Genomic DNA, 26861 nt, shown 5'->3' on the forward strand with positions numbered 1-26861 from the left:
AGCTCACTCCCTTTGATGGCCCTGTCCTTACCCTTCTTGAAAATGGGTCCAATTTGGGGTCTGCAAATGTTCCTAGCAGTACTGTGACATTTATTTCTGTGCCTCCGATGAAAGCATGAAAGGTCACAGAGCCATAAATATTATTGCATGCTCATGATCCATATCGATAACTGTCTTAACTCTTAACCTGTTGAGCGCACGCCCTACTGATGTCATTCATGCACTATCTGCTCCGCCAGCATTTTCCCTGTTACGTCCACACTGTCCTTGAACCGAACTTGTTTATGAAACCTTATTAGTCCAGCAAGCTTCAGCCAGATTGACTGATATTAGCTGAACCACTACCCTTTAACTTGTTGTTCAATTACTCCCACAGATCTTTATTATAGACAGTATAGGGAGCAACACAGGCCATGCAGTTAAGCCTGTGTTATTCAGGAAGTCAAATTTGATTGTCATTCTGTTCCTTCAGGCTTTTAGTTCCCCGTCTCGGCAAGTCTTCAACGTGGACTAAAAATAAAGACTCATGGGAGCGGTGTCAGCGCACACCAGCACCTTTCCTGGCGGAGTTCCTGGTCCCTCCACCAGCTGCACCAGCCCTCTGAGGCCAACGTCCACCGCCTGCACCATATCAGACGTCAGCCATAAACTGCCTTTTTCAAGTGAATAAGTCATGTAGGTGTTGGCACTGAGGAAAATTTGCTTCTGCTGTTAGTTCACAGCTGGCACCAGGCAAAGGGAGCTGAGAAGAAAGAGGGTGTTTTGCACCTCCCAGGGAAGGCGAAGAAGTAAGAGCTAAACTATTAGCTCGAATCTATATATGTTAAAAGGAAACAGATTTGCTGCTGGCTCTTGGTGTATTCTCTCATTACACTGAACTGGAAAAGAGACCCTGCAGGCGACGGACTAAAGACATTCAGGTTACTATGGCCAAACAATGACATCAGCTGATAGACTTAACTCATAACAGAGGGTGATGGTGACTCGCACACGACCCTGACAAGCAGAGTCTGTTAATGAGCCAAAAGAATAAAAAGGAAAATCTATTTCCCCAGACCTTGAAATATTAATAATATTTGCAAGAGGAGAAAATAATGATGCAACTCCCAAGAGACACAGAAAGATCTTCTGCCAGACAGCCCAAGACACAACGATGTCTGCTGTGTGTGTTTCTTATGAGGATGCTAAAGGCTGCACTGATCTCATGATTTAAGGCAGGAATGCTGCGCCCTTGTGCTGCTAGCCATTGCTAAATGGCCACTGTAACTGGCTGATTGGTGGACTCAGATTTCTTCTCATCACTTTTGGTCTTTCTGTGTTTTTCAGTAATTAATTTCAAATGTATCTTGAAGATTTTGGATTCTTCTTGGACACTGGGGTTAGACCAGTAACCAGACTGACCCTTGCATGGGCTGGCCATTGGTCTGTGATAGTCCAAGCTGATAAACCTCCGATACCCGGGTTTGGAGCAAGCCAGCGAAGACTCTTCCAGCCAATTACCATGCATTGCTCAGGGGATAAGTGAGGTCATGGTCCAGTTTAGATGTCACTGCCTTGTCCTGGGGCAGGAAGAGAGTTTAGGGATCTGGAATGATCCATGATGGGATAGTTTTTCAGGGCAGGAGAACAGTCCCTGTTATACTAATTTGAATGGAGCTGCTTCCGCCTTCTTTTGGTATAACATGACTTGTGGGTGGCAGAATCAGGTTTTGCTCAAGCATTTAAAGTATTGCAGTTTACTGCAGGGAGAATACAGGGCTGAATTTGCTGCTTGGGATGGTTTGTTGTCTGTGGCACTGGCCTGCAGTTACGCGATGGTGAGACTGTTCCAGCACACACTGTACTGTTCCAGCTCCAAGGTTGCCTGTGTGGTCTGGCACTGTTCGCAATACAGATGCAGATTTGTGCAGCACCTTCTGCGGAGGCAAATCTTGGGACAAGAAGTAAAGAATGGAATGCCTGGGCAGTGTGAAGCCTGAGAGAAGTTTGCATTTATCAAGTGATTCTGCACAGGCAGACAAATCAAAACCTGTGGACCTCCTTTGAACAGAGCAAACCAACCGCCGTATTGCAGATGACATGTCACTGGAGAAGAATTAAAGAGGATCCGTGCAGGGCAATGCAGCCACATGAAGCAATGCATGCCGCTCAGTCGGTGATGAATGAGCTGACTGGGAGATCATAGAATCACAGAATGATTTGGGTTGGAAGAGACCTTTCCAGCTCATCTACTCCAAACCCCCACCATGAGCAGGGACTTCTCCAACTGGAGCAGGTTGCTCAGAGCCCCGTCCAACCTGATCTTGAATGTTTCCAGGGATGGGGCATCTACCACCTCTCTGGGCAACCTGTGTTTCAGCACCCTCAGTGTAAAAATTTTCTTCCTTATTATCTAGTCTGAATCTCCTCTCTTTTAGTTTAAAACCATGACCCCTTGCTCTATCGCTACAGGCCCTGCTATATATAGGAAGCCCCATAAGCACTTCAGTGCAGAGCTCCACCTGAATGAACATACCGTGCTTCTCAGAAGGGCTAACTTGTCCCCCAACATTTCCAACGGGCCCTTTGGATGCAGCCACACAATTTTTGGAAATAGAGTACTTGACACAAGCCACACCACACGACTTAGCCTTGGGGCCAAAGAATAGTGCCTAGTCTATTGAGTTGCTAATACGGACGTAGCCTCTGAGAACTGACAGAGAGTTTCCAGCTGCAAGAAATAACTGACATAAATTTCACATGGAAACTCCTGGACTAGTCCTTCTCCACATAAAGTAAAATGCACTGCAGTTGAATTCAATCATTAAAATGCCAAGTAAAACTCTGCCACTGCCCTTCTGCTCTCCTACATTTCCTCACTAGACATTTAAACCTGCTCCTGTCAGACCTGTGGAGGGTAACCGTACTTCCACCTTGATGTGTCTCTTGATTTTCTAATTATTCAAGAAAGTTATGGCAGGGCCTGTCTCTTGTATTCTGTAGCTGTAGCTGCTGAGATGCTATGGTAGTTCAGCTGGTGAAAACAAAAGGTCACCTAGCAAAACCAGAGATGATCCCCTTCCGTCTGTACATCGTTAGATGTAGTTTTTGGGCTAAATATTTGATAGTTCAGGATGAGTCTTTCCTTGTGCTTGTTCAATGAATAGGCTCACACATTTCATGCTTGTCTGCAGTGCTTTTCACTGTCCCATGCAGTACGCAAAAATACTTTAGTCTGACCTTAAAATCCAGCCTGCTGTGAAGCAGAAGACTGCAGTTATTTGACAGCATAGATCGTTGCCTTCAGTTTTAGAAGCAGATGCAGAAAGAAGTGCTTGGGGAAAAAAGCACGTGCTCGTAGCGAAGTTGGGTTGCGGTTAGGCTGCTCTTAGTAGGATTGGTCAACGTTAGTTATGCTGCTGAAAACCGACTGCTTGCTGGGTACAGGAGAGTGACACGTCACACGTTTTGATGGTCTCGGTGGAAGCCTGGTGGCCATATGTGCAATAGTAGTTTACAAGTATGATTTTATTTAGCTTGCCATGGTCAAGGAGCTGAAATCCCTGTTATAAATAGCTTGCTTGGAGATGGGAAGACTTGAATGAAAACACACACAGGATTTCCCCATCTTCTGCGTTAGAACTGGGCAGGACTGAAGATAAGCCAAGATGGAACATAGGCACACAGGGGGACTCCTCCACATGTGAACATGTAGGAAGCACTGAGTAAAACCTTCACAGGACATCCACATCCCTGTGCAGATGTAGAGCTCCAAAAATGGTTTCTTTAAAACTCTCTGCTTCGGGTAGAAATTGTACAGAGTTCAAGAAGGCATCATGTGAAAGAAAATTATTGAAAGGCATCCTGCCTTTGCTTGAGAGTGAGTAGAGTTTGAAACACCCCTTGCCAGTCCAAAGGATAACGGGAACATCCCTCATGGCTCGTCATTCACGTTGCACAGTTCATACTCTGCTCCTGCTTTTGGGAGTCCTGAAGAATCACTTGTTTGAACGGTGCAGTACCAAACATAGACAGGTTTTGAAGAACAAAACTTCAGAGCTCAGTGGTCTCAACCAAACTGAATTGTTTTGTCTACTGAGAAAGAAAAACAAAACATAATATAACATCATGCGTTGGCAGAGAACACAACAGATGACCTCACAGGTCTTTTCCGCCTGAAAAAAAAATCATACACAGGACAGCTTTTATTCTCCAAATAAATAGCTAATTAATCCAACTGCTTTCACCTTTATGTAATGGGATACTTGTTATTTGCCTCTCTGCAATCCACGAGGAGGTGAGTTCAGGCTGGAAGTGGGATTGGGCAATGCATGAGGAGGTACCTCATTTGGAATACATCAGTCACACAAACTGATGGTGCCTTGAAAGCCAGTGGGGAGAGGAGCACCTGGCTCAGGGCATGCACAGGAGACTTTCTGAATCTGTGGTTATCTCTGCCCCACTCTTGCTCAATACTGAGATGTCTGTGAGACCCTCCAGCAGGTGCCTTCAGGCCTGCAGACTGGTGAGAACTCCCTCATACCATGAAGGTCCTGAAATATCTAAAATCCTGCCTCTCCAACATGGGTCATATTCATGACAGGGATATCAGAATAGTCACCGCTCTACAGCACAGGTCACCGTAGCACAGTGGTGGGCTGGACCCAGGCCCAGCTCACAGGGCGGTTCTATCCAAACCCCAAGAACCTTGACAGGACACACTTCACTCAAGACTTCTCATTTAATCCTTCCCCCAAAACTACCAGTGGCTCTTCAGCCTTTGGTCACCAGTTGATCTCCCGTTCTACCCCACCTGCTTAAAAACCCAGCAGCATTTTCACATGGAGGGTCCCGTATGTTTTGTTTCCATGTTCACCTTCCTGCTTGAATTAATGAGATGATATAAAACCATCTCACCTGCTTTTGAAAGCAAGGGCTCTTGCACACAAGAAACAAAGTTTTCTACAACATTTTTGCTTACTTTTCTCATTTTTACTTCATCACTGAGCCCTTCTCAGCTGAGGGCTATGGGAAGATGCCGGGTATCCTCTCTTGTGTCTTCATGAGTAATATTAGAAGATCATTCTTGGTCATTATCTACTTCTTCATCACACGCTCCTACCCAGGCTTTGCTGGGTGATCTTTCAGACCCTTCAGTACTTCAGAGTCCACCCACACCGGAGAGTTTTTCTGCAAAATAGAACAAATGCATTCATTTTGATTCATAGCACGTCCATTTTTTAAAACTTTTATACTGACTGTAAGTTTTACTTTAGGTCAACCTGAAATTTGCCCTTTGACCTAAAAACAAGTAATGCATTTGGTTTCACATTATATTTTACCAACCCTAAGACAGGCAAAATTTCAGATGGAGTTATCATTTGAATCTTAAAACCATAGGCTCTTGTAGGTTGGAAGGGACTTCCAGAGATGTCTAGTTAACCACCTGCCCGAAGCAAGTCCACTTTGAGCACCTTGTCAGTCCATGTCGAGTGGGAGTGATCTCCAAGAATGGAGATTCCATCATCCCTCTGTGTCTCTTCACAGTGTTTGACCAGTTTTGCTGGTTTTGGCTGGGGTAGAATTAATTTTCTTCACAGTAGCCGGTACGGGGCTGTTCTGGATTTGTGCTGGAAACAGCGTTGACAGCACAGAGATGTTTTCGTTCCTGCTGAGCAGTGCTTACACAGAGCCAAAGCCTTTTCTGCTCCTCACCCCACCCCACCAGCGAGGAGGCTGGCGGTGCACAAGGAGCTGGAGGGGACACGGCCGGGACAGCTGACCCCAATGACCAAAGGGATATCCCATACCGTATGGCGTCATGCTCAGCGTATAAAGCTAGGGGACGAGGAAGGAAGTGGGGGACGTTCGGAGTGATGGCGTTTGTCTTCCCAAGTCACTGTTATGCCTGATGGAGCCCTGCTTTCCTGGGGATGGCTGAACACCTGCCTGCCATGGGAAGTGGGAATGAATTCCTTGTCTTGCTTTGCTTGCGCACGCGGCTTTTGCTTTACCTGTTAAACTGTCTTTATCTCAACCCATGTGTTTTCTCACTCTTCCGATTCTCTCCCCCATCCCACCGTGGGGTGAATCAGTGAGCGGCTGCGTGGGGCTGAGCTGCCGGCTGGGGTTAAACCACAACACCAGTCTTTGTAAAAAACGTTTTCCTGATATTTAAGCAGAATTTCTCTTGCTCCAACTTGTGTCCATTGCATCTTGGCCTTTCACTGTGCACCTCTGAGAAAACCTGTCCCTGCCTTCGCTGTACCCTTCTGTTAGGTAGCTGTAGGACGTAACAAGATCCTTCACCCTCCACTTTCTCTTCTTCTCACTGAACAAACTCATTTTCCACAGCCTCTCCTCATGCATCATGTACTCCAACCCCCCCGACCATCTCGGTGGCCTCTGCTGGACATACCCCAGTACATCAGTGTCTTCCTTGTACTGGGGAGCCAGAAACTGGAGACGGTGTCCAGATGTGGTCTCACAAGTGCTGAATAGAGGGGGAATAATCACTGCCCATGACCTGCTGGCTGCACTCTTGCTGATACAGCCCAGGATGTAGTTGGTCTTTCAAAGATGATGGAGAGCAGCTTCGGAATGACTTTGGCCAGCGCCATCAGCACCTTCAGATGCATCCCATCTGCTCCCCTATGTATTTTTGTTTTGGAAAAAAAAAAAAAAAAGAAAAAGAAAAAACAGATAAAAAGCCTAGTAAGTACCAAAACTTGAAGTTCTCACTTTCCAAAATATATATGCCTGCCTTTGTTTTGACTGAAAGAATTTGCATATGGCTCTAGAACTTCAAACAATATGTTTTTCAGCAAATTTGCTTTCCACAGGAAAAGTCTACCCATCACCACTTCAGATCTGTTTATGAACTTTATGAAGTTGTGCTTATTGTAATTTTAACTAATCTGTCCTTTTTTGCATGTTGTCAAAAGACCAGGTAACCACCTTACCACTGAAAAGAGGGAGCTCTTGCCCTCTGCTCCCCTCCTGAACCTCTCTAGTCCCTGTGGGTTCATTCTTTTGCTCTGTCTCCTTGTGCCAACTGTCTACTCTGGGCTTGGATTGTTCATGAGCATGAACATGGTTTTTTTACTCGTTTACCTGCAGTCAAAGAAAAAAGGACGCTCTCTCCCCTGAGGAATGACTCCAGCCTGTGTTGGAGCTGGGCTCAGAAGCGTGTGGATGTGCTTGAAAGGCAGGCACAGAGCTCTGCCTGATCTTCGTCTTGAAGATAAGCTAGCTGTGGATTTCACCACACCATTACTTCTATGAAGTGAGTTGTAGGAAGGGATATTACAGCGTTCCCTAAAATTATCCTCTTGTTTTCACTTGAAATTAGTTCACATGGAATTTGCAGACTTTGGACCTTCCACTGGGGAAGTACGCTCATGTGGTGACTTGTGGATTGCTGATGTCCTAAAGAAAATTCCAGCTTCTCTATCTGAAAATTGCTTTTAGACTTTGCCTTGGCAGCTCCAAGCAGTAAGTGGCTGGAAATCCTGCATACGGCATTGAGCAGAAGTTCCTGGGATCTGGGGAGCTGGTCCAGTGTTCTCCATCTGTTCCAGCACCGTTGCCAAGTTAAACTTCTGTGCTACAGATTGCACAAAGGGGAGAAAAGAGCTACAAATGAAAAAAAGGGTTTGAAAATGGGGGACTTTGAATTCAGTCGAGGGAAAAGAGAATAACACGGGCCTCTTTGGGGCTAGAGCAGACAGCTGTGGTGGGGAGATTTCACATCTGCCTGGAGATGACCACTCCACAGCTGTGGGACTCCCCAGCCCCATGAGCAAGGGCTGGATGCAGACTCCAGCCCACCTGAGGGCAACAAGAAAGGTGTTTGTATCCCTGATTTGAATTTCACAGGAAATGGAGGGATCGCCTTACTCCTGGCAGGAGAAAGAGGCAATTTTCATTCTAAATAAGGCAGCTCCCATGTCAGAAGTTCCACAGTGAAATCCCACTGCACTCACTGCATGGCTTTTTATGAATAAAATCTTAATAAATGTCCAGTGCTTGATTTTTCGCAGCAGACTTGCCTGGCTTTGATCTACACTTGCCTGGGCTCAGCACGGCTGCTGCTGCCTGCCAAGCTAAAGAGGAAAAAAAAAGTTACTTTCCTTAGGTTTGAATAAAAGTGTGTTTTTTTAAACATCTTGGCTGTTGAGTTGTGTGTTATACATCATGCCTCAGCCCCATCCCTTCTCTCCCAATCCAGAGCGCACACTGAAACAATTTCCCTGTGGTTTCCCTCCTTGGTGGAGTCAAATTCCTAGAAAACAAAAGGAATGTTGCAACTGTGGTCACAAGCTCTAAGACTGCAAATCTTACACACAGACAGGAGCCTTGGCTTGAGCAGGACACTGATAGCAGCTTATCATGAGTGCGTACCTTGGGTTTGATCCTTGCCGTTGGCTCCAGCGAAGCAGACGGGTCTTTTGGGTTCAGTACACATCCCAACTCCCACGGGAACATAATGCCTCACACGTGTGTGCAAAATTAGGGAATATTTCTACAGCCCTGGGAAAGGCAGAAAGCAGTGAGGATCTGATCGCCTCCGTTGGCCCCTTGCCCCCATCCCTGAGGTCAACTCAGAGCTTCCCATGACTTGCAGTGGCAAAGCCGTAAGGATCTGGATCTAACCCCATCCTGTCTAAACGCCCCTGTTTGAAACCCAGACTCTGAGGATGGCGTACAGACTCTTATCCAAGTTAATCCACACTGAACTCAGGCAAAGCTGATAGAGCCAAGAATGCATCTCGCTGGTGCTCGGGTAGTGGCTTGGATGCCTGGGTAAGTAGCTGGCAAGCGTCATCTGCCCAGGCATCCAGAACACACTCCCCGGGTGGGATCCTGTCCTGGTGCAGAGGGAAATGAGGACTCTTCTCATTGCTCTGAAAGGACTCCAGCAGGACCTGAGCAAGACCAGCCGTGCTGCAAGGGCAAGGCTACTCTGTGGGCCATCCGAAATAGTGGTGGTTCCTCTGCCAGCTTGGAACTGAGGGCTGACAGCGTGAACAGAGACCAGAGGATTGTTCCTGGTCTGGATGTCCAGAAGACAGCCGCCCTTTTCTGCCTGACCTCACTCTTTTCTGTCCATCGTGATGAGCATGAAATCTGGACAACGTGATTCAAAGGACAAAGAAAATAAGTAAGTGCCATCCACTGCTCTATGTTTGGCATTTCAGCAACTGCTTTTATCATCAGGCCTTTCAGCTTTTGCAAAGCTATGAAACAAAAGACCACTTAAACTACTAAAATGCTCTTGGTTTTTGCACGAGCAGCAGCAGGACTCTTCACATCCCAGTCTGGGAACTGTGAGCAACAGCAAGGCCGATGGCTGTGAGCTGTTGTTAACACATTACAGTCCTGCCTCTCTCCCACTGGTGCCCCGTCCTTTCTCCCCAGGTTTGACTCCTCTCCCCACCTTCTCCCCCTGCTCCAGCACCTGCACGAACATCCCCCACCGATGCCCCAAGTGACTGGGTTGCTCAGCGCACCAGGAGGTGGCTGCGGGTCCCTTCCCGTGTCACTTGCTGTGCTGGAAGTCAAACGCCTGTCCTCATGCCTGGGGCTTCCCTTGCAACACACCAAGCAAACTTTGGCTTTCTGGAATTAAAATTATTAATGTAAAGCGTGCCCAGCGGGGACATTTGCAATAACAGATTTCCCTCCTCCCATAAATCCTGCTATAGACTCTCTTACCTTACTGGGAGAAGACCTTATTGAAGAACATTTTTTTTTCCCCCTAAAAAATACCCCAAACTGGATTTTGTGAGGGCAGCTCCTCCAGGGCTCACCCTGGGCAGTGACAGTTGCATTTGGAGACTTTCCAGTGCTGTTTCATGCCAGCGTGCAATGCACTTGGGTTATTTTAGGTATCAGCCATAGGGTGATCCCTCGGGATGCTTTGGGGTTTGGAGGTTTTTTTGGTGAATTTTAAAGGGCATCTAGACAATGGGCAGGAGATGTGCAGTATTCTGGGAGGTGAAAGCCACTGCTATTTCCCATTGTCAGTAGGTGGGCTAACTTGCACCCTTTTGGGGGTATCAGCTGTCTCTGACCCAGGCAGATGGCTGCCTCCTATTAACTGTCCACCAGATCAGAGGGTGATTAATGAGGGAGATAATTTCTGGGGGTGGCAGTAGATTCATTGCTGCAGAGATCAGAGAGAGTCACATTTTCATGACAAAGGCAAGGTACTGGAACATCACTTAACCCTTCCCCTGCCAGGCGACGCTGCTCTGGCATTAACTGTGCACAGCACAGCTCGTCCAGCTGTTTTAAACCTTCGATGGGAATCACCTACTCCCTGGGCTCATCCGTTCCCTTCCACTGCCTGCCTGAGTAGAGAGGGTCATATCATTAATCCTAGCGCCTTGATGTCCGCACAGGACCTTTTTTACGATATGGTTTAGGCAAACAGATGTCACTGGAGTCAGCAAAAGGTGAGGCAGCAAAATGATCTCGGCTGCATTATTTCGAATGTCAGATAAGGTGATAAAACAGTCTGGTTTGATGTTAAAAACCTGTTGATCGTGCTAGACTGTAAGCTAAACTGGAAAGCAAGTGAAACAGTTAATGGTGTGGAACAATTTCCCTGAGGAAACCTTTGTCTGAATTTATTCCTGACTGTCTTTAAATGCTTCATGTGGTGCTGCTGGCTTCCACTTTTGATCTTCAATAAGTTATGAAATTTGACGAGAAGCTTCTGGAAATTCCCTGCATCTGTTTTTGACTCCTGTTCACTGCAGACGCTCGTTTTAAAGGAAGGTGGCATCATGCCTCCGTCTGGGGGTGTGGAAGCTGAAGCACAGGGAGATGTCATGATTGTCCCTCAGCAGACCTGAAGAAAGATGGAACTTGTCTCTTGGACTCTTTCTTGATCTCACAAAAATCACTTATGTTGTAGAACACCCAGAAACAGCACCAAAAGCATATTGTCCAGGTAATAGCACGTGGCACGCACACTCTTGGGGTTTGCCGAGAAGCCTTTTGCTGCAGGAAAAGCAGACGTCCCTTGCCGTGTGTCTGCCTTGCAGACTGCCCACAGGCCATCTGCCCAGACTATCAGACATTCTGCTACCTTGCCAGGTTTCCTTGGACATGGGTCCCAGCACACACGGCTGCACGGCTCCTGGCATGCCAGAGCCTGAATTACAGGGTTACCTGTTCGTACTGCAGCAAACCCAGCCTGGAAGACAACCCCAGAGCTCTGTTAGCTTGCAGTGAAGCAGATTCAGGGGATGTGTCTTCCCATGCCGTTACCCAGCTCATCTGAGCCTGGCCTATCTCTGGACAAGTCCTGTTCTTAGAGGGACAGGACTCCGGTCACTCTCTGCCGCTCTGGAGCAGCTGCAGGAGGAAGGGATGCTCTGCAGGCGGTTCTGGGCCCAAGGAACATCCACCTATCTTTCAGGAGGAGTCCAGGGGCAACAACTCCATCCAGGACAGAGCAACTTTGGCTCCTTACCAAGGAGGAGTGGAGCCCATGGTCTCCTTTGCACAGTTGTGGCTATCTGGCTTCTTAGGATCCTTCTCCTGGCCTTCTCCATCACCATCATCTGAGTAGCTGGTCCTAGTGACCAGAGCTCTGCCTGCTGGCAGCATCCCATGCCCTGGCACCGCAAAGCTCTCGGGTAGCGCAGGTTTATCAGCCGCGTCCACCTCGCTGTATCCTCCTCAGACCATTTTACACCATTCTCTTTAAATAAAATCTCTTAATTTCTTAGTTTCAAAGCTAGAGCGAGCTGCTGTGTGCTTGCCAGGACACGGCCTTGCAGGGAACTCGGCGCGGCAGTGTAAATCCCACATTCCCTGACCTCAGTTCTCAGCGAGAATCTGCACACAAGAGCCTGACCTTGATTTTTTTTTTTTTTAAATGACATCACGATTAAGAACTGTTGCTGTCCTGACAGCAATTGTGTCATCTTGCAAGAAGCAACATGTACTAATTTTAGTGAATACATTTTTTAGATTACACTCAATGAAGTCAGAAATGGAAAAGTTAAAGCTACTTTAACTCAGCTCTGTTGTATGTTTTTGACAGTCACTGATATGACTGAAGACATCATCTACACTTTTGTGCAGAAATGTAGGAAAGAGGTGTAACATTGGAACCGACACTAGCGCGAGAGACAGAAAAAGCCAAATTCCCATCTCTCATTATACTTATGTTCCTAAGATCCCGATATCATGTATTGCCCAGAGAAAGAGCCAAGAGATAGCCGAGTCCAGCACTAAAAAGAAAATGTTGAAGTTAACAACTGTCTGGGTAACTTTGACCATCGTCCCCTGTGCATTTTCATGAAATGACGTTAATTAACGAGGAGCTCATGCTGGTTTTCCATAGGAATGTCATGTGCAGTGCATGTGATACCTGGAGCTCACCAAAATGAAGAGATGTGATCTTTTCCTCTACCTTGTCAGATGGTCATATGTGTTATTTCTTGCTCACAGTTCCGTCTAGGCACACAAGAGGCATGGCAAAAATTCCTGGACTGATACTATGAAAAACTTACAAATCTCTACTGAGTTTGTCAAACAGTTTTGACAGATAATTTATTATTTGCAAATAATTATATGCTGTACTTTTTCAAAACAACATTTTAGGAGCTTGAATAAATATAATAATTTAAAATAAATTAAAAACTCCTCCAAAACCAAAAGTGCATTGTGTAAAGTCAAATTATATGTTCATGTCAAGCTAAAATGTTCATCAAATCACCCCTAAATGACTCTTCCTTTATTTTTCAGTTTGTCCAGTGCAGCAAAAAAAATTCAATTACTTGTACAGCTCTATTCTAAGCACATAATTAATAATAATAATTAATTACAAGCATTTTTCCACTGTTTCCACCTATTAAAACTGAAACACTTCACAAGCAGTTTATCTTCATGACAGCCCTGTGAACTAAGGCGAGGCGTTACCCTGTTTTACAGGCAGGGATCTTAAATGCAGTGCAGTTGGCACGAAAAAATATTTGCTAATTTTGAGAGGCTGGCAACTGATATTTTTTTTTCCCTATGATATTAACTTTACAGCAGTTCACACGCTTATGCAAAAGTCTGGGCCCTCAGAGTTTTCTTTGGGTACGATTTGGAAGCCACAAGCTAAGAAAATTTATCTAAATGAAGTTGGTCAGTTAGGCAGGCTTAGTTAAAACAGCGGTCACTGTTCCTGGCCCATAGCAAACTGCTCCAGCTGGATCTGCCATGTGATTGATACTTATCTGCCTTTATTCCTACAAACAGGGGCTCTCCATTTGACTCTTAAATTTAAATTGCAGAAGGACAGCTGCTTTTTATTTAGGGTAATTTTGCGTGGGCTGGTTGGGAGTGTATTTAAGCCATCCTGCTCCTCTTCCTTCCAAGCTTTTTCCCTTGCAGGCTTTTCTGGGCTGTGAAGCAATCTAGGTGTGAAACAGCAACTGGTCTACCACTTCTTGCTGATGTGCACCCTGGTATTGCCTGAAAGAAAGAAGTTTTGATTGGTTTTTTTTGCCAACTCCTTCTCCCACCCTAACTCGAGGTTTGCTCTGAAGTTATATTGGATGCAAACAGCAGAGGTAGGTTATATGTGGTATTCACTTGCCTTCTCTGGACTGCTTAGGACCAGGCGGACCCAGGAATGGCTGGGATGGATATATTCTTGCGCACAAAAGCAATGCCAAAACACCCAGGGAGAAAACAGATGGGGAGCTAGACAAATGTATACAAGTGTTTGTAACTCCCTGTGGCCAGCAACAAGCATTTGATGGCAGGGAAATAAAGAACTGGTTGGAGGCTTGAACGAGGTTTTGAAGGAGATCTTGCTGGGATGCCTGAATCCTGGGGCTTGCTGTGCCCTAATCCTGTGCAGCTGGGCTGAAAAGCCCTGCTCTAGAAAGTCAGGGAGGGAGCAAAAAAGCATCATGCTCATCGAGGTTTGCGTATGTTGGAGGGATTAAGAAGCATTTTAATCCCTCCAAAGTGGAATGCAGAGAAAAAGAATATATTTCCCACGCGTGCCAGTTGTTTGGAGGGCTGTGTCCTGCTGCAGCCCTCAGAGGAGAGCAAATGTACCCAGGAAATGTTAATTAAAAGTGGTCTCTGAGGCTGCTTACGTGTGCGTGAACAGAGGAAGTGGCTTGAGCAGATCATGCCAGAGGTGAGACAAGGGATAGCATCTATTCCAAGCACAAAGAACAGTCTTTGCTAGCCTGGATACCCCAGACTGTAGAACTGAATAAAATCTAACTGGCATTACAAATGCTTTCCGAAAGGAAGGATTTGTGGTTGATTTTACACCTGGGAAAGAAGAAAGAAATTCATTTATATATTATCGCCTGCTTTGGACAGTTGGAAGTCTACTTAAGATACTTAGTGGTCAGAAGTTATGGATAGATTTCTGGGAGCTTCTGCAAATACAAGAAAGGCCCTGCGTGCATTTTTAGGAGTCAGAATACCTTTAACTATCCAGTGCCACATATACAACGTGGTGATCACAATCTAGGAGCTAGCAAGGATTAAACTACACTAGAAAGCTAATTTTTTGCCTCGGCAGTTGTCACCAACTTGCTGTGCCCTTGAGAGGGAGAAAAATGTAGATTCTGGTGTTTTCCTTGCTGTTCTGCTCTGGGCAATGCCCCAGTCCTGCCATTCTCAACCAGGTAAAGTCCACGTTTATTTTAAACTGAAATAGGTATTGCAGGATTGGGCCCAGGAAATACTTTTTGTATCTCGTGGAGCTGTACGGAGCGCTGCAGACGTGTTGACAGAGCTGCATTCCTTGCAATGCTCCATTATTGGCTGCCTGCGAAAACCAGCTCTGCCTTTTCCCTGTTAGTCTCAGCAAGTTTGCTGTTAATTAGGCTGAGCATCATTCTGACTTCTATAAAGCTGGTAGGGGGTTGATGAGGAAGAGGGAAAAGAACAAAGAAGGCAGCAAGGACATTTCAAAGAGGCAGAAGGAGAAGAGATGACAGTCTCCCCGTCAGCTTGGGGTTTGCCCTGGAATTTCTGCACCTCTGTGAACTGATGCGATAGCTGCATTTGAACCCTCATCCGCTGGGTGTAAAGAGGTAACGGAGCTCCAAGCCAGATGGTGGGATAATGAGGAGGCGTTCGCCTCACCGGGTGCGTTGTGCACGGCCGTTTGGGTTCCGTTTGGTGCAGAAACTTCTCTGAACCTCTCTGACCTGAAAAGCAGCTTGATTTGGGCTTTCCGGGGAGACTTGTGGCATGCCTTCCGTCCACGCTGGGGGACTTCCACCTCCTGGAAAAGTCGTGGGTTTGCAGTGGCACAGAGCAGAGGGAGCTCAGAGGAGGAGGGCCGCGTGCATGTTCTTATATATTATTTAAAGAAAAGCCATCAGTAATGATTCCTAAAGCAAGAGACAGACAGAAGATTTTTTTTTGTACAGAGCAAAAGAGTGGAATTACTCAGAGCTGACACTCAAAGTTCTTCCTTAGAAGAAAGACTTAATACCACCAACATACTTTTTTTTTTAAAAAAAAATTATTTAATTTGAGAAAATGCTTTTAACTTCAGAGATTTTTTTTTGACTCCTCTGGAGCCAAGGTAACTTTTGAGTGTGAAGGTCTTGGGCTGGGTCACCTATCCTTCAAGCCATCTGTCTTTCCTGAATTGTTTCACATTAGTTGCACTAACTACAGGAAAGTGATCAGCAAGAAAAGTGCCTTTTACTTGAAATCTTTTTTTTTCTACTGTTAACACACCAACATTTTTCAAAAAAAGAAATGAAGAATAAGTCCCAAATTGAAACCGAATTATTTTTCACCAACTCTTTTGATGTGAAGTCACTGTTACTAATGCCCTCCTGCCTCCTGCAGCTCCAGCCTAAATTTGGGACAAGCACTCACCGCATCCAGCTGAACCGAAAACGTTCCCTAATTAACTGAACCAAAACGAGTCCTCGGTTCAGAAGGAATGGCTAGGTGATAATCATGTCTGCATTCAGACGGCTCCTGCTAAACCCAACCTCTCCCCCAGCCCCTCCTTGAAGTTAAAAACTTTTGGCTGAAGAATGCGGTAGGGTTGTCCTCTCGCTACTCCCACTCCTCCTGCACCCCTTTCTCCGCCGCAAGGCCCTCCCCCTGTCCAATTTGGATGAGGCTGTACCTTTTCTTCTCTCCTTCAAGAGTTGAGGGGTTTATTCCCTTCTTTTCTGCCCAGATCTCCACTAAACAAAGGAGCTCTGGGCACATCACCAGTTCCAGGACGTAAAGGTATTTAAACAGTTTCGGACTAAATCCAGAGCTGCATAGCTAAGAGCTGATTTCTTTCTCTTTATCTGCCTAATTGTTTGTCTGCCTAATTGTGTTTTATTGTGTTTTGCACATTTTTTGGGGATTGATTTAATTTGCACACTCCAAGGCATGGTTTTTGAAACTTCTTTCCTGGTTCCCTCCAAACTTGCAAATCAGTTTAAAATCTGATTTAGTGATTGATTCTCTCTTTGCTTTGTCAGTGTATTTCTTACAAGTGGGGTTTCATGGAATTTCTCAGAGCTGAAAATAATTTTTAAGTCTTTTTTTAAAAAAAAAAACTCTTTTGATGGTGTAAATGACTTTTCCATACTCTTACTAAGTCTTGTGTGAACGGTCTCAGAGTACGTGCCTCTGTATCGATCATTTGTCACGCTTCTAATTTCTCCGCGAGGAAATGGATGCATCTCAACTTTCTTCAGTTTAAATTTCTGCACGAAGGCTGGAAATCTCCCGAAGTGCAAAACTTCATGCTTTCTTTTTTTTTTCTTTATGACTTCTTTTTCCATCTGTGCTCTACCTCAGGAGCTCTGGGAGCAGAGGAAACGCTCTCCCTTTTGTCTCGCTGCGGATAATCGTACCCCAGCCTTCAGCAGACAGGCGTGTAGCGAAGTAGCAGAGCTCTCAGGAAGGGCAGTTTCTTTGTCTCTGCCTCTGCTCCCAGCCCTGCCTTTTTCCTTCCCACTCTGTCTTTCTCATTCACTGCATTTGAAATATTAGAGCCTGAAAAATGCATGCCCTCAAGAGCTGAGAGATTCCCAGCTGGGACACTGGGAGCAGTGGTGGGGTGGTTTTTTGCTTTAGTTTGTTGGGGTTTTTTTTAAAATATTTTTCTTTTTTTTGGTTCAGACACATTTTCTGCCTTGTCTAGGCTGATTTTTTTTTCTGCCTGGTTTGGGGCTGGGCTGGAAAGTGCTGCTGTGGGAAAGCAAGGGGGACAGTTAGGGGAGGCTCGGGGGCCCTGTCCCTCCCCGCGGGAGCGGACGCGGAGCCCGTGCCTCTCGCAGAAGCGGCAGATATTTCCACTCTGGGGTGGAGAGGGGAGACCCGTGAGGAGCAAACTTTGGGGTCTTGAGGTGAGAGATGCTTTTTGACCCTCCGCCGGCCAGGAGAAGGAAGGAAGGGCTCCCCTGCCCCGTTTTCACGTGCGGGGCTGGGAGATTTGAGGAATGGTGGGGGGGAAGGGGGTAGCAATGGGATCGGGGGGGGGGAGGAAGAAGAGGGAAGAAGGGGGCACAGTCTGTGGAGCACATTCCTCTGCAATCTGGTTTGCACAGCTCTTTCACTGAGCTTGTTGCCTCCCTGGTCTCCCACCCTGAGCGCGGCCTCACAGCCCTGCCTGCCCCTGGCACCCCGTACCAGCACCCTCAGGCCGAGACCATCTGCCTGGTCACGGACAGCCACCCCAGGGTGGCACTGACTGCTGGGGGTCTGTGTGGTGCCAGGGTCTGTACCCCTTGCCCTGGGCTGTTCCCCCCTGCCCAGTTCCTGGGGACTCTCGGACCCAGGACAGCTTTTGGGACTAAAATAAAGCTGCTCCAGAGGCTCCTTCTCCCCTCAGTGCTCCAGCTCCCCTCTGGGCCCAGGCAGGGCCCACGGGACCCCTCCACCATGTCACCTACCCCCAGGAAGGGGCCTTGTTCTTCAGGACGGGCTTACTCAGGGCAGAAGGTCTCTGGGGACCTGCCTGGGTTGTGATTCAGGGCCAAACCCTGGCCCTGGCCCCTGCCCAGCTATGGCCATTTCATAGGCTCGGTTGCTGGCCCCAGCCCCATAGATCTGGCTGTGCTGTGCTCGCCCCAAGGTGCACCCACAACCAGAGGTGTCAGGGGTCTCCTTGCTGCCTCCACTGGCCCACTCCCTCCTCTCCACAGAGGCTTTGGACCCTGTATCGTCCCTCTCCGCATGGCCTCTCATGCTTGGCTACCTGTCCCAGCTCTCCTTCTCCAGCGTGCCCAGCCCTTCATCTTCTCTGTCCCTTCACCCTCCATGGAAACCAGGCTTAGCTTCATGCACCATGTTTTTGTGCTCTAGCCCCAGCTCAGTCTTCCATCTCGCTTCAGCCCATGATAACCCTTTTGCCCACCTCCAGCGCTGGGGTACATGTTCCCCTGGGTTTGCCAGCAGACTGCTTTCTTCAGCCAGTTAGAATTACCAGGTATCTGGGAGGTTGTTTTCCAGCAACTGATGTCCATGCCATGACCTGTCTGGAGTACGATGCAGTTAAACAGAGTTGTGGGACCTGGGAAGATAGTCCCTAAATAGGATCTGTTCTTTCTTGAAGTTCTCTTGCGTCATAACCCTGCATGTCCTGTTGTTCCTCTGACCCAAGGCGCTATGTCAAGGTCAGTATTGTAACCCACCACCATGGGCCAGCCCAGGACAGGCATGCTTTTGTCCCTCTTCATTTCTCCACCAGGAGGGCAGGAAAATAGATGTAAGGGCAGAACTATGACTCTTGGAGGTCGTCTTTTGGTTTCCAGCTCTTGGGGGGGGGGGTGTGTGTGTGGAATTTGACAATACTGTGGTAGGGAATGACAGTGTGAGCCTGTTGGCTGCATGAACAAGGAGCCAAACTTGGTGTGACTGTATGAGCCGACTGTATTAACTCTGGGAAGGGGGTCACCTGGGATGAGCAATCATTTTAAAAATGTGAAAGCCCTTAAGAACACTTGTGTGTCTCTTTCTTGTCTCTCTGCATCTAGAAAGGGAACAGCAGGACGGCACCTTGGCACTTAGGGGCTGCTGCCAAAAACCATCCTCCACCAAGGCAGCAGGGACCCTCCAGCTGGAAGAAGCTTTCAGGACAGCCGGGGGAACTGAGGAATCCGTGCCATCATGGGGGTATTATGGCTGGCCAGGTTCATGCTGGGATGTACAGCAGTTATGTACGTGGAACAAGCCCAGGGTCAATATGAAGGGGACTTGCAGACAGACAGATTTGCAGGCTACGAGGAAAGACAGCCAGCAAACAGAGTGAGAAGAAGAGGCCAAGACACTTTACGAGGGTACGTTTAATGTTCTTTTCTATTTTACAAAGCAGAACTTGGTTTATTATCATAGCACATGCTTACAGAATTGCCTTTTCTGTCCTTTCCTTGAGCTCAGGAATGAGTCTGCTCTGCAGACCTATGACAGGAGGAAAGCTCATGCCACAGGGGATGACAAAGTAGATTCCCATGTGAGCAGAGAGCTGTGCACTGAGCTCTGCTGCTTTGTTCAAGGGATCACACACCTTAGGGCTTACCTGCCAGGACTGTGACACCCTGCGTGTTGGTGGGAGGGACGCTGTGCATTCAGCTGGGGTGGTGGCTGTGGCTGGGCTTTCCACTGTTGCTAGTGGGGATGCTGTCAACTCAGGTTTCAACCCTGCAGTCGCCTTAGTCTCCCTGCTACCAGCCAATGCTCTGGGCTGTACTGAGAGGTTACTGCCTCTGATGGCCGCTTTTATGTGGCGGTTGTCGCTAATGGGAAGGTGATGCACCAAGTCCCTCGTTGTGCAGCATAGTTGCAGCTTGTGGTCTCATCTGTAGACTAATCAGTGCGAGAGCTGGACCTGTGAGCGTTTTCCACCTGAGGAGGGAGACAGGGCTCAGCTAGAAAACCCTGAAGCTTGTGCTGGATCTCAGCTGTGTTTGCATACTCTCAAGATGGTTCCTGGCCCCGGCATTGATTCTGGGTTATTTTAAGTCTGCCTGGCTGTAGTTCTTGGAAAGTGTTCCTGTGTCAGTGGGCAGAATCGGAGCAGAACGTGATACACGCGCGAAGCCTGGGCCGTGCCAGAGTCCTCCGGCACTTGCTGGGGAATGCTTCTTGAATGGGATGGAGTGCCGTGCTTTCAGCCCAGACGGTCAAATGTGCTGTGTTTGGGCTGGAGCTGGAACACAGAGCCTGGCTGTCGAGCTGCCAGGGGCAGGGCCGTGGGGCTGGCGGCATCTGCTCTTGGAATTCAAATGTGCGTGGCCACTCCCTCCTGCTACGGTGGATTCAGAAAAGATGGACAGCAAGTGTCCTAGGGGTTTGGTCTTCTCAAGACTAGCTACCAAGAGCAGCCATCGCCTCACTTGCAGGGTAGGGACACCCTCTATCTCCCCAAATATGACCCAGAAGTACTTTTGCCGTGCTCCTCTTCTTGAGTTCATTATCCCTCACATAAAACATCCCAAATTTTTATGACTATAGGGGATGAAGGCTGTTTCTTGAAGAGGATGGGGTGACAGTCTACCAGATCCAGAGACTCTTGTTCAGCCTGGCTGCCCATGGCTGTGTGATTGGTTACTGTGCCCGTAGTGGGGACAGAAAGGATGGGAAGGAGTTGATGTGTGCATGGATAATCTCTCACACAGCCCTGTGAAGAGAAAGGAAGGGCAGAGCAAGGAAACAATGAGTGTTTCCATTCCCCATGGGACCCGAGAGAAGGTCACTGGTGCCCACTGGTCTTATGGCACTCAGTGACTTAGGTGACCAGATCCTGTTTTCAAAAAGGGTTTACAGCTTAAATCCTTTTGACTTTTGGTGAGTCTGAAGGGTCCAAATCCCAAGTGCATTTTTAAAATGAAGCCCAAGTTAGGAAATTACTTCTGGAAACCCTTCTCACTTTAAAACCTCAGACATGGACCAACATTTAAGTAATGCCAAATTATTGGTTAAGTTCTTAGTGGCCACACAATAAGTTTGAGGCAGGATCAGAATCAGGCCTGAAGTGTCTGACTCCCAGTCCCCTGCAGAGAGCTGAGGACCACACTGCTACCTCCTTCATTTTCTCTTCAGCTTTCCTCATGCCCTCTGAAGCAATTGCTGTAGGAAAAGAAAAAAACCCACTGGGATAAGTGCAGGGTCTGTTTAAGGAAGTCTGTGGGACTATAATTTAAGACAACTGAAGAATCATTGTTTCTTGGCCCTTGGGAGAGCAGCCTTGTTTCAAGGGAGGGAATCATGGTGGGCAACAGAGGGGAAGCTGGCAAAACTCAGCGTGGCTGGAGCTTCTGCCCCAGGCGCTTCCCATGCTCCGTGTCAAGTGACCCTGACAGTCTCTGAAGCTTTGTGTCCAAACATCTCCTTCAGGATTTCCAGCCCTTCAGCAATCTCTTGAAAATCTCTATTTTACAGGCAGATAAAAACCACTTAAGATGAGAAATATATTGAAGAGTGATGTTTTAAATAATGTTGTACTGGGCTTAGAAAGCAGCTACAGATGTCACCAGCTGCGATGCTGTAGATGGATCTGGCAGCCAGTGAAAGCCATCTCCTGCAGACTCTCAGACCCAATAATTTTTTGTTGTAGATTCCCCAAACAGCCCTAGTCCCTCATCCTTATGCTCTGCCTTGAAACAATTCTGGATAGTTGCAGTTGTGAATCAATCTCTTCCCTGACTTGGTTTTGCTGTCTTAAGGTATCGGGATTCGTTGCTGCTATAAAATCTGAATTTGATATACTACTTTGGGAAGATCAGATAAGTCATAATTTAAGGTTTGGTTCACTCAGACTAGCACTGCAGTAGCAAAAGAAATGAATGAACAGTGAGTTTTCTTGGTGCAACTTTAAATGTAAAGGAAGGTAGGGTTGTGGGTTGGTTTTTTTTCCAAATTTGGTGTTACTTTACAATATAGGCATGCAGGTAGCTTAGCTTGACTATTGTGAGTTGTGGAATCATCTGTTTTAGAATGTCACACCTCTAAGCACACATTTGAACCTCTAAACATGTTTATCTGTGGAGTCTATTTTAATAGTTTATGACACAATTTCAAATATTTGCTTTGGCATTTGCTTTCAAAGGCCCACAACTTTCTTTTTTAGAGGTACACTAATTTCAATCCAACTTTCATTTGGAATATCTTTTGGTTCTAAGACTTTCTGTGGTTCTGAGGCTTGCATGAAAGGAATGTAAATAGAACTGGAATTAAAATACAGCAAAGCTTAGCTGCATCACATGGGTCTGAACTGGCAGCTTCCCTGGTGAGCCCTGGACCACCACCCCCAGCCACCGTCCCGAACGCTCTGGTTTCTGTGGGAATGTTCAAAAGTTTGTATATCGTTGTGAACGGAAGGAAACGGACAAACAGATTTTGAGGATTCACTGGTTAGATCTAATAATGATACAGTGGAGAGTCCTAACTTCTGTTTCCTCTCCTCCTTCATGGAAACCTTCTGCTCAGGGCTTTTGGACTGTCTGTAACCCTTCTTATTTGTTCCTTGAAATAATTTGTCTTTCCAACACAAGTTAATAAGTGTTTTCCTTTCATACACTATGCTTGAGACCTATCTGGCCAGATCTCAAAGCCTTTTACAATGTTAACATGCCATTTACAGATCACTTTGTCCATGGCAGAAATGGTTTTGCTCCCAAAATGGATTATGACAGATAGGTGACTGTCCTTTGAGTCCTCTAATCTATCTAGCTTGACAAGCTAGGTCTGGCTCTTGCTCTGCCATTTATTCATGTACGTACCCCCTTTTCTCTTGGGTGGGTTGAACCACGGATTCCCCTATCTCTAAATTGTGTTAGATTACAATTTCAACAAGAAAATAGAATCACACCAGAACTGCACAGAGCAATGTGACCCAGATTTCTTTATAGGGAAATTTTTACCAGCTCTGGAAGAATCAAATAACCAAACGTATTTGGTGCTCCTTTCTTAATTTTTTCTTAAGTATCTCTTACTCCTGCACAAATAACTTTCTGTGGGTTTCCCAGGAAAGTCTTGAGTAAGCCTAAGTAGCACAGGATATCTGCTCTCTTTTGGTGGCAAGTTACTTTTGTGTGAAGTCTTAATCGATTAGTACTAATAGAAATACATGTTATCATTTAGTATCATAGACTTTGTAGTGAGACACTGCTCTCTAGTTACTTCAGTGTGACCGACACAAGCTCTCCTTGCTGATGTCTCGAGTGAACTGGCTGTGCATGAGGACAGTTGTAGATGTCTTGTTGGGGAAAGAGGCTTCAGCAGGAAAGATTGTATACGTTTCTGCTGGAAACATACTTATTGGGAGCTCTGTTCCCATCCCAGTCTCCTTTAGAAAGGGAAATGTATGAAATAAATGCAAAATAAGCAAGCCTGTTATTCACCAATGCCTTTACAAATAACAATTAATAATGTAATGTGGAGCAATAAATCACAGCCAAAGCCATGATTTAATCTGTCCTTAAACTCATTAAAGTAGAGACAATTTAAAATGACCGTCTCCTGAAAGGAACAGCACTGACAAATCCATTTATGAGGCAGGATTTGAATGGGATTATTAGTTTAATGAACTATTGAACAGTTTCCAAGAGCAAGAATGTGTTTAACAAAGGGGAAAGAAAAGATGATTAGTCTGCAGCCAGCTGAGCTGTGTGCTGGCAGTATGATTTCCTGTAAGTTTGTGGCTGCCTGTTTTTTCAAGTAAGAATAAAGGCTCAGCTATAGCCTGACTTTAAACACAACTAATTATGTCAAGCCCATTAATTATGAAATGGCTACTGCAATTGAGAAGATGGATGAAGAAAGGATGTTTGGGCAGGCATTTGTCATCTCTTCTGTTGCTCTGACTTATATAAAGAGATGGAGGGGTGTCTAAATTAATTGTGGGGAATGGGGTATATAAGGAGTTTCCAAGCTGCTCTCCTGTAGATTTTTGACACCTTATTTTCTAACTTGACACTGGGGAATGGAGAGGAAAGGCATGTTGTGATTGCAAAAGATCGGCCCAGAAGGAGTTGGTGGGATGTAGATGGACTCTCCATCCACCACCCTAAGCTTGGCAGCTCAGATGCAGTGGAGAGGGAAAGCCAAAGCCACGGGCTGTGATTCTGGACCACATGGCACCAAGTTAAACTGGAGCTGATGCTGGGAGGGTGTTTAGTGTCAAGGGGACATTGGACATAGCAGAGAAATGAGCTTCATTGCTTTTGAAGTTCCCTCTGAGATGTGCACAGAGAGCAGATGATTTCCAGCAGTGTTTTAATCTGACTCCATTCCTCATGTTGCAGATCCACAAACATCTTAATACAGGAATTGCAAAAGTGTTTTTTTAAGGCAGCAATTGTAATTTTCTTCACGCTCGCTTTAGGTTTATCAGAAACATGTGCCTTTAAAAAGAGCTGATGCCCAAAACACAACAGCATTGTCAGATGCTTCATGATTCAGGCCCTGATTCTGCCTCTGCCAAGTTCAAGCATAATGTTTTAGTTGACTTCGTTGAAAGGAATAAGCCCTAAGTGGGAGTCAGCAAATCTTTTCTGCAGTGTTACCATCTCTGCTGCTACTGTAAATCTAGTGAGAGATATCGGTTTCTTCAAAGTCCCAGAGTGGAGTTGCTTTAAATGCAGAAGCTCAGCTTTCCTTCCTAATTAAAAAAAAAAAAAATTGTTTTCTTGACCTTGAAGTTGTAGAAAACTCCCTTGAAAATGAAATCCTCTTTAGAGTAAGAACAAAGGTGCTACTAAGGCAGTGGAAGATGAAGTGTCCCATTTCTTAACTTAATCCTGTAGTTTAGGCAACCAAACTCTGTCCTACTGATTGTGTGGGTCTTTTTGTGAAAAAGACCCTGTAACTATGGTTTAAATACTTAAAAAAGCAAGTTTGTGGGTATGTCACTAACTATACCAACTGAAACTACACGCACATGTAGCCAACGAGTAGCAACAGGACTCCAGTCCTTATTAAAAATTGCTGTCTGAAATGGACTGTGCTGCTTGTGGTTGCCCATGTGCCATTGCACTTGGACTTAGACAATCATGGTAGGCCACTTCCAACTGAAATATTTTATTCTATCCTAAATACCAGTTTCCTTACAAGATGGTGAAATGCATGTTCATGGATGCATAGAGGACTCTCTGTCTTCAAGGAGGTGGCTTTGGGGCATCTCCACTTAGAAATGATGAGGAAGAATATGGCAGGGAAGAACATGGTCAAACTCTAGCAAAGCTTGCTCGCCTTTTCCCACCACATTCCTGCCCTGGGCAGGATGTGGTTCTCCATGCTCCAAGGCTTGCTAAAGCTGAGTTTAGAGTGAGTGTACAACACTTCAGTAAAGATGCAGCTGGAGCTTCTGTCACTGTGATCCAGTTACCTCTTGAGCACACCTCAGCTGCTTCCAGGTCCACATACTTCACACCTGTAAACCTTGATATTTATTCATAGAGCCTGAGATGAAATACTACAAACAACAGAGGGAACAAAATTAAGGCAGCAGCTGGAAACTTCTGACTTAAAACTCTTGTTCCTAAATTTTCCTTGCGTCTTGATTTATATTGTGAAATGGTTGATCTTGGACTTCTGGCCTAGGCTGGTTTCTCTTGTTACTGGCAGGAAATGTGAAGGCGAGTATTGGCATGGCAAATGATTATCTGGCATTGAAGTTAATAGGTTATGTGGGGTTTGTTTGGAAGTTTTAAGAACTGTATTTGAAGTTTGATTTATTTCAGAATTTAAGAGGGGGAAAAAAAAAGATGGAAGAGTTGGTAATGCTGCTTTCCAAATGAAGGTGTTAAGCAGTTCCTGGAAATTAGTTGCATTTTCAGTCTTTTTCAAAGGAAAGTCTTTTCTATGGTTCCTTGCTCATATATAGAATTTAAATTTAAATGTTCACAAATAAGGGATGATTTTCCCTACCATCACTCATAAAACTTGCAAAGATCTGAATAGAGAGGAAAAAAGTACTATTGTTGACAAAAAAGTGTATAACAAAAGATTTTATAGACCCCTTTAGCTAAAAAGAAAATAAAATTGTGAGCATTATTGGGCTTGAACTTGGCATTAACCTAAGCAGATGGAATCCAAAACCTGAACAGTCTTTGTAAGACTTTCCTTGCATTTTGCTTCATTCCTTTTATGAACCTGAGTAATAACCATGTATCTTTAAAAAATCATTTCTGTATCTCTTTTCTTCTTCATAATTTTCAGCTAAAATTCAAGCGTCTACCCTGGAGTGAGTTTTGCATGGCTCAGCTCACCTAAACTTGGGCAGTACTTTGTAAATGTAGAGATTTATCTTGGTGTGAGCTGGTGGCAACCAGGCAACCTTCTCAGCTTGGCTTTCTGTGTATGTGAGTCTGGAGTCCACGTGTGCAAGGGGTCCTAGGGGACCTCTGCCTGAGTGCAGGGAGGATTTTTGAGCTGGGCTGCAGTGTTTTTACTGGGGATCCAGAGGTCCCTGGTGGGACTTCCCTTCATTGTAGTCTCTTGCTCCATCACCTTACCGATGACCTTACTGATAGCTGCATCTCAGCAGAAAAATGGGGTTGAGATAGAGATCTGTAATCTTTCAAGACTGTGTCTATTTGGAGATGGCCTGTCCCCAAGGCACCCAAAGCTGTCTTCTGCTCCAAACAATGGTAGGGCATTCAACTGTGGGCACAGAAACAGGAGAAGTACCATCGAACATTAAAAAGGCCCATTTAATGCTGTTTCAATGTCAATCCAAAGACAGTATGTATTAGAAGTAGAAATGTAATAAACATCTGGAAAAAAATAAGTTAATTTCTCCTCATTTTCTAATATATAAAAATAACAGTAGACACCTGATTAACTTTGAAACTAGGTAATCGCTCAGTTAAAAGGCATATAGTTTGATATTGTGCATTTTTCTGGTTAATTGAAGTGCTAAATTAGGTGTC

At 45.8% G+C, this 26861-nt stretch overlaps 1 protein-coding gene across 4 annotated transcripts in view; it reads left to right on the forward strand.

Annotated features, from left to right (window-relative positions):
• Positions 1-9106: 9106 nt before the first annotated feature.
• FBN3 (fibrillin 3) overlaps positions 9107-26861 on the forward strand; it is a 120172-nt gene continuing 102417 nt past the window's right edge. Inside the window, exons 1-2 of one of the 4 annotated variants that reach the window (XM_075776621.1) lie at positions 9107-9142; positions 18966-19268. In XM_075776621.1, the coding sequence (XP_075632736.1) occupies positions 19099-19268 (170 nt within the window). In that variant the 5' untranslated portion in view covers positions 9107-9142; positions 18966-19098. Of the gene's footprint in view, positions 9143-16095; positions 16222-17220; positions 17337-18965; positions 19269-26861 lie in introns of those variants that run through there. The other 3 variants (XM_010298257.2, XM_075776620.1, XM_075776622.1) reach the window with 3 other exon arrangements.

The sequence above is a fragment of the Balearica regulorum genome, chromosome 26 (assembly GCF_011004875.1).
Source record: "Balearica regulorum gibbericeps isolate bBalReg1 chromosome 26, bBalReg1.pri, whole genome shotgun sequence".
NCBI lineage: Eukaryota > Metazoa > Chordata > Aves > Gruiformes > Gruidae > Balearica > Balearica regulorum.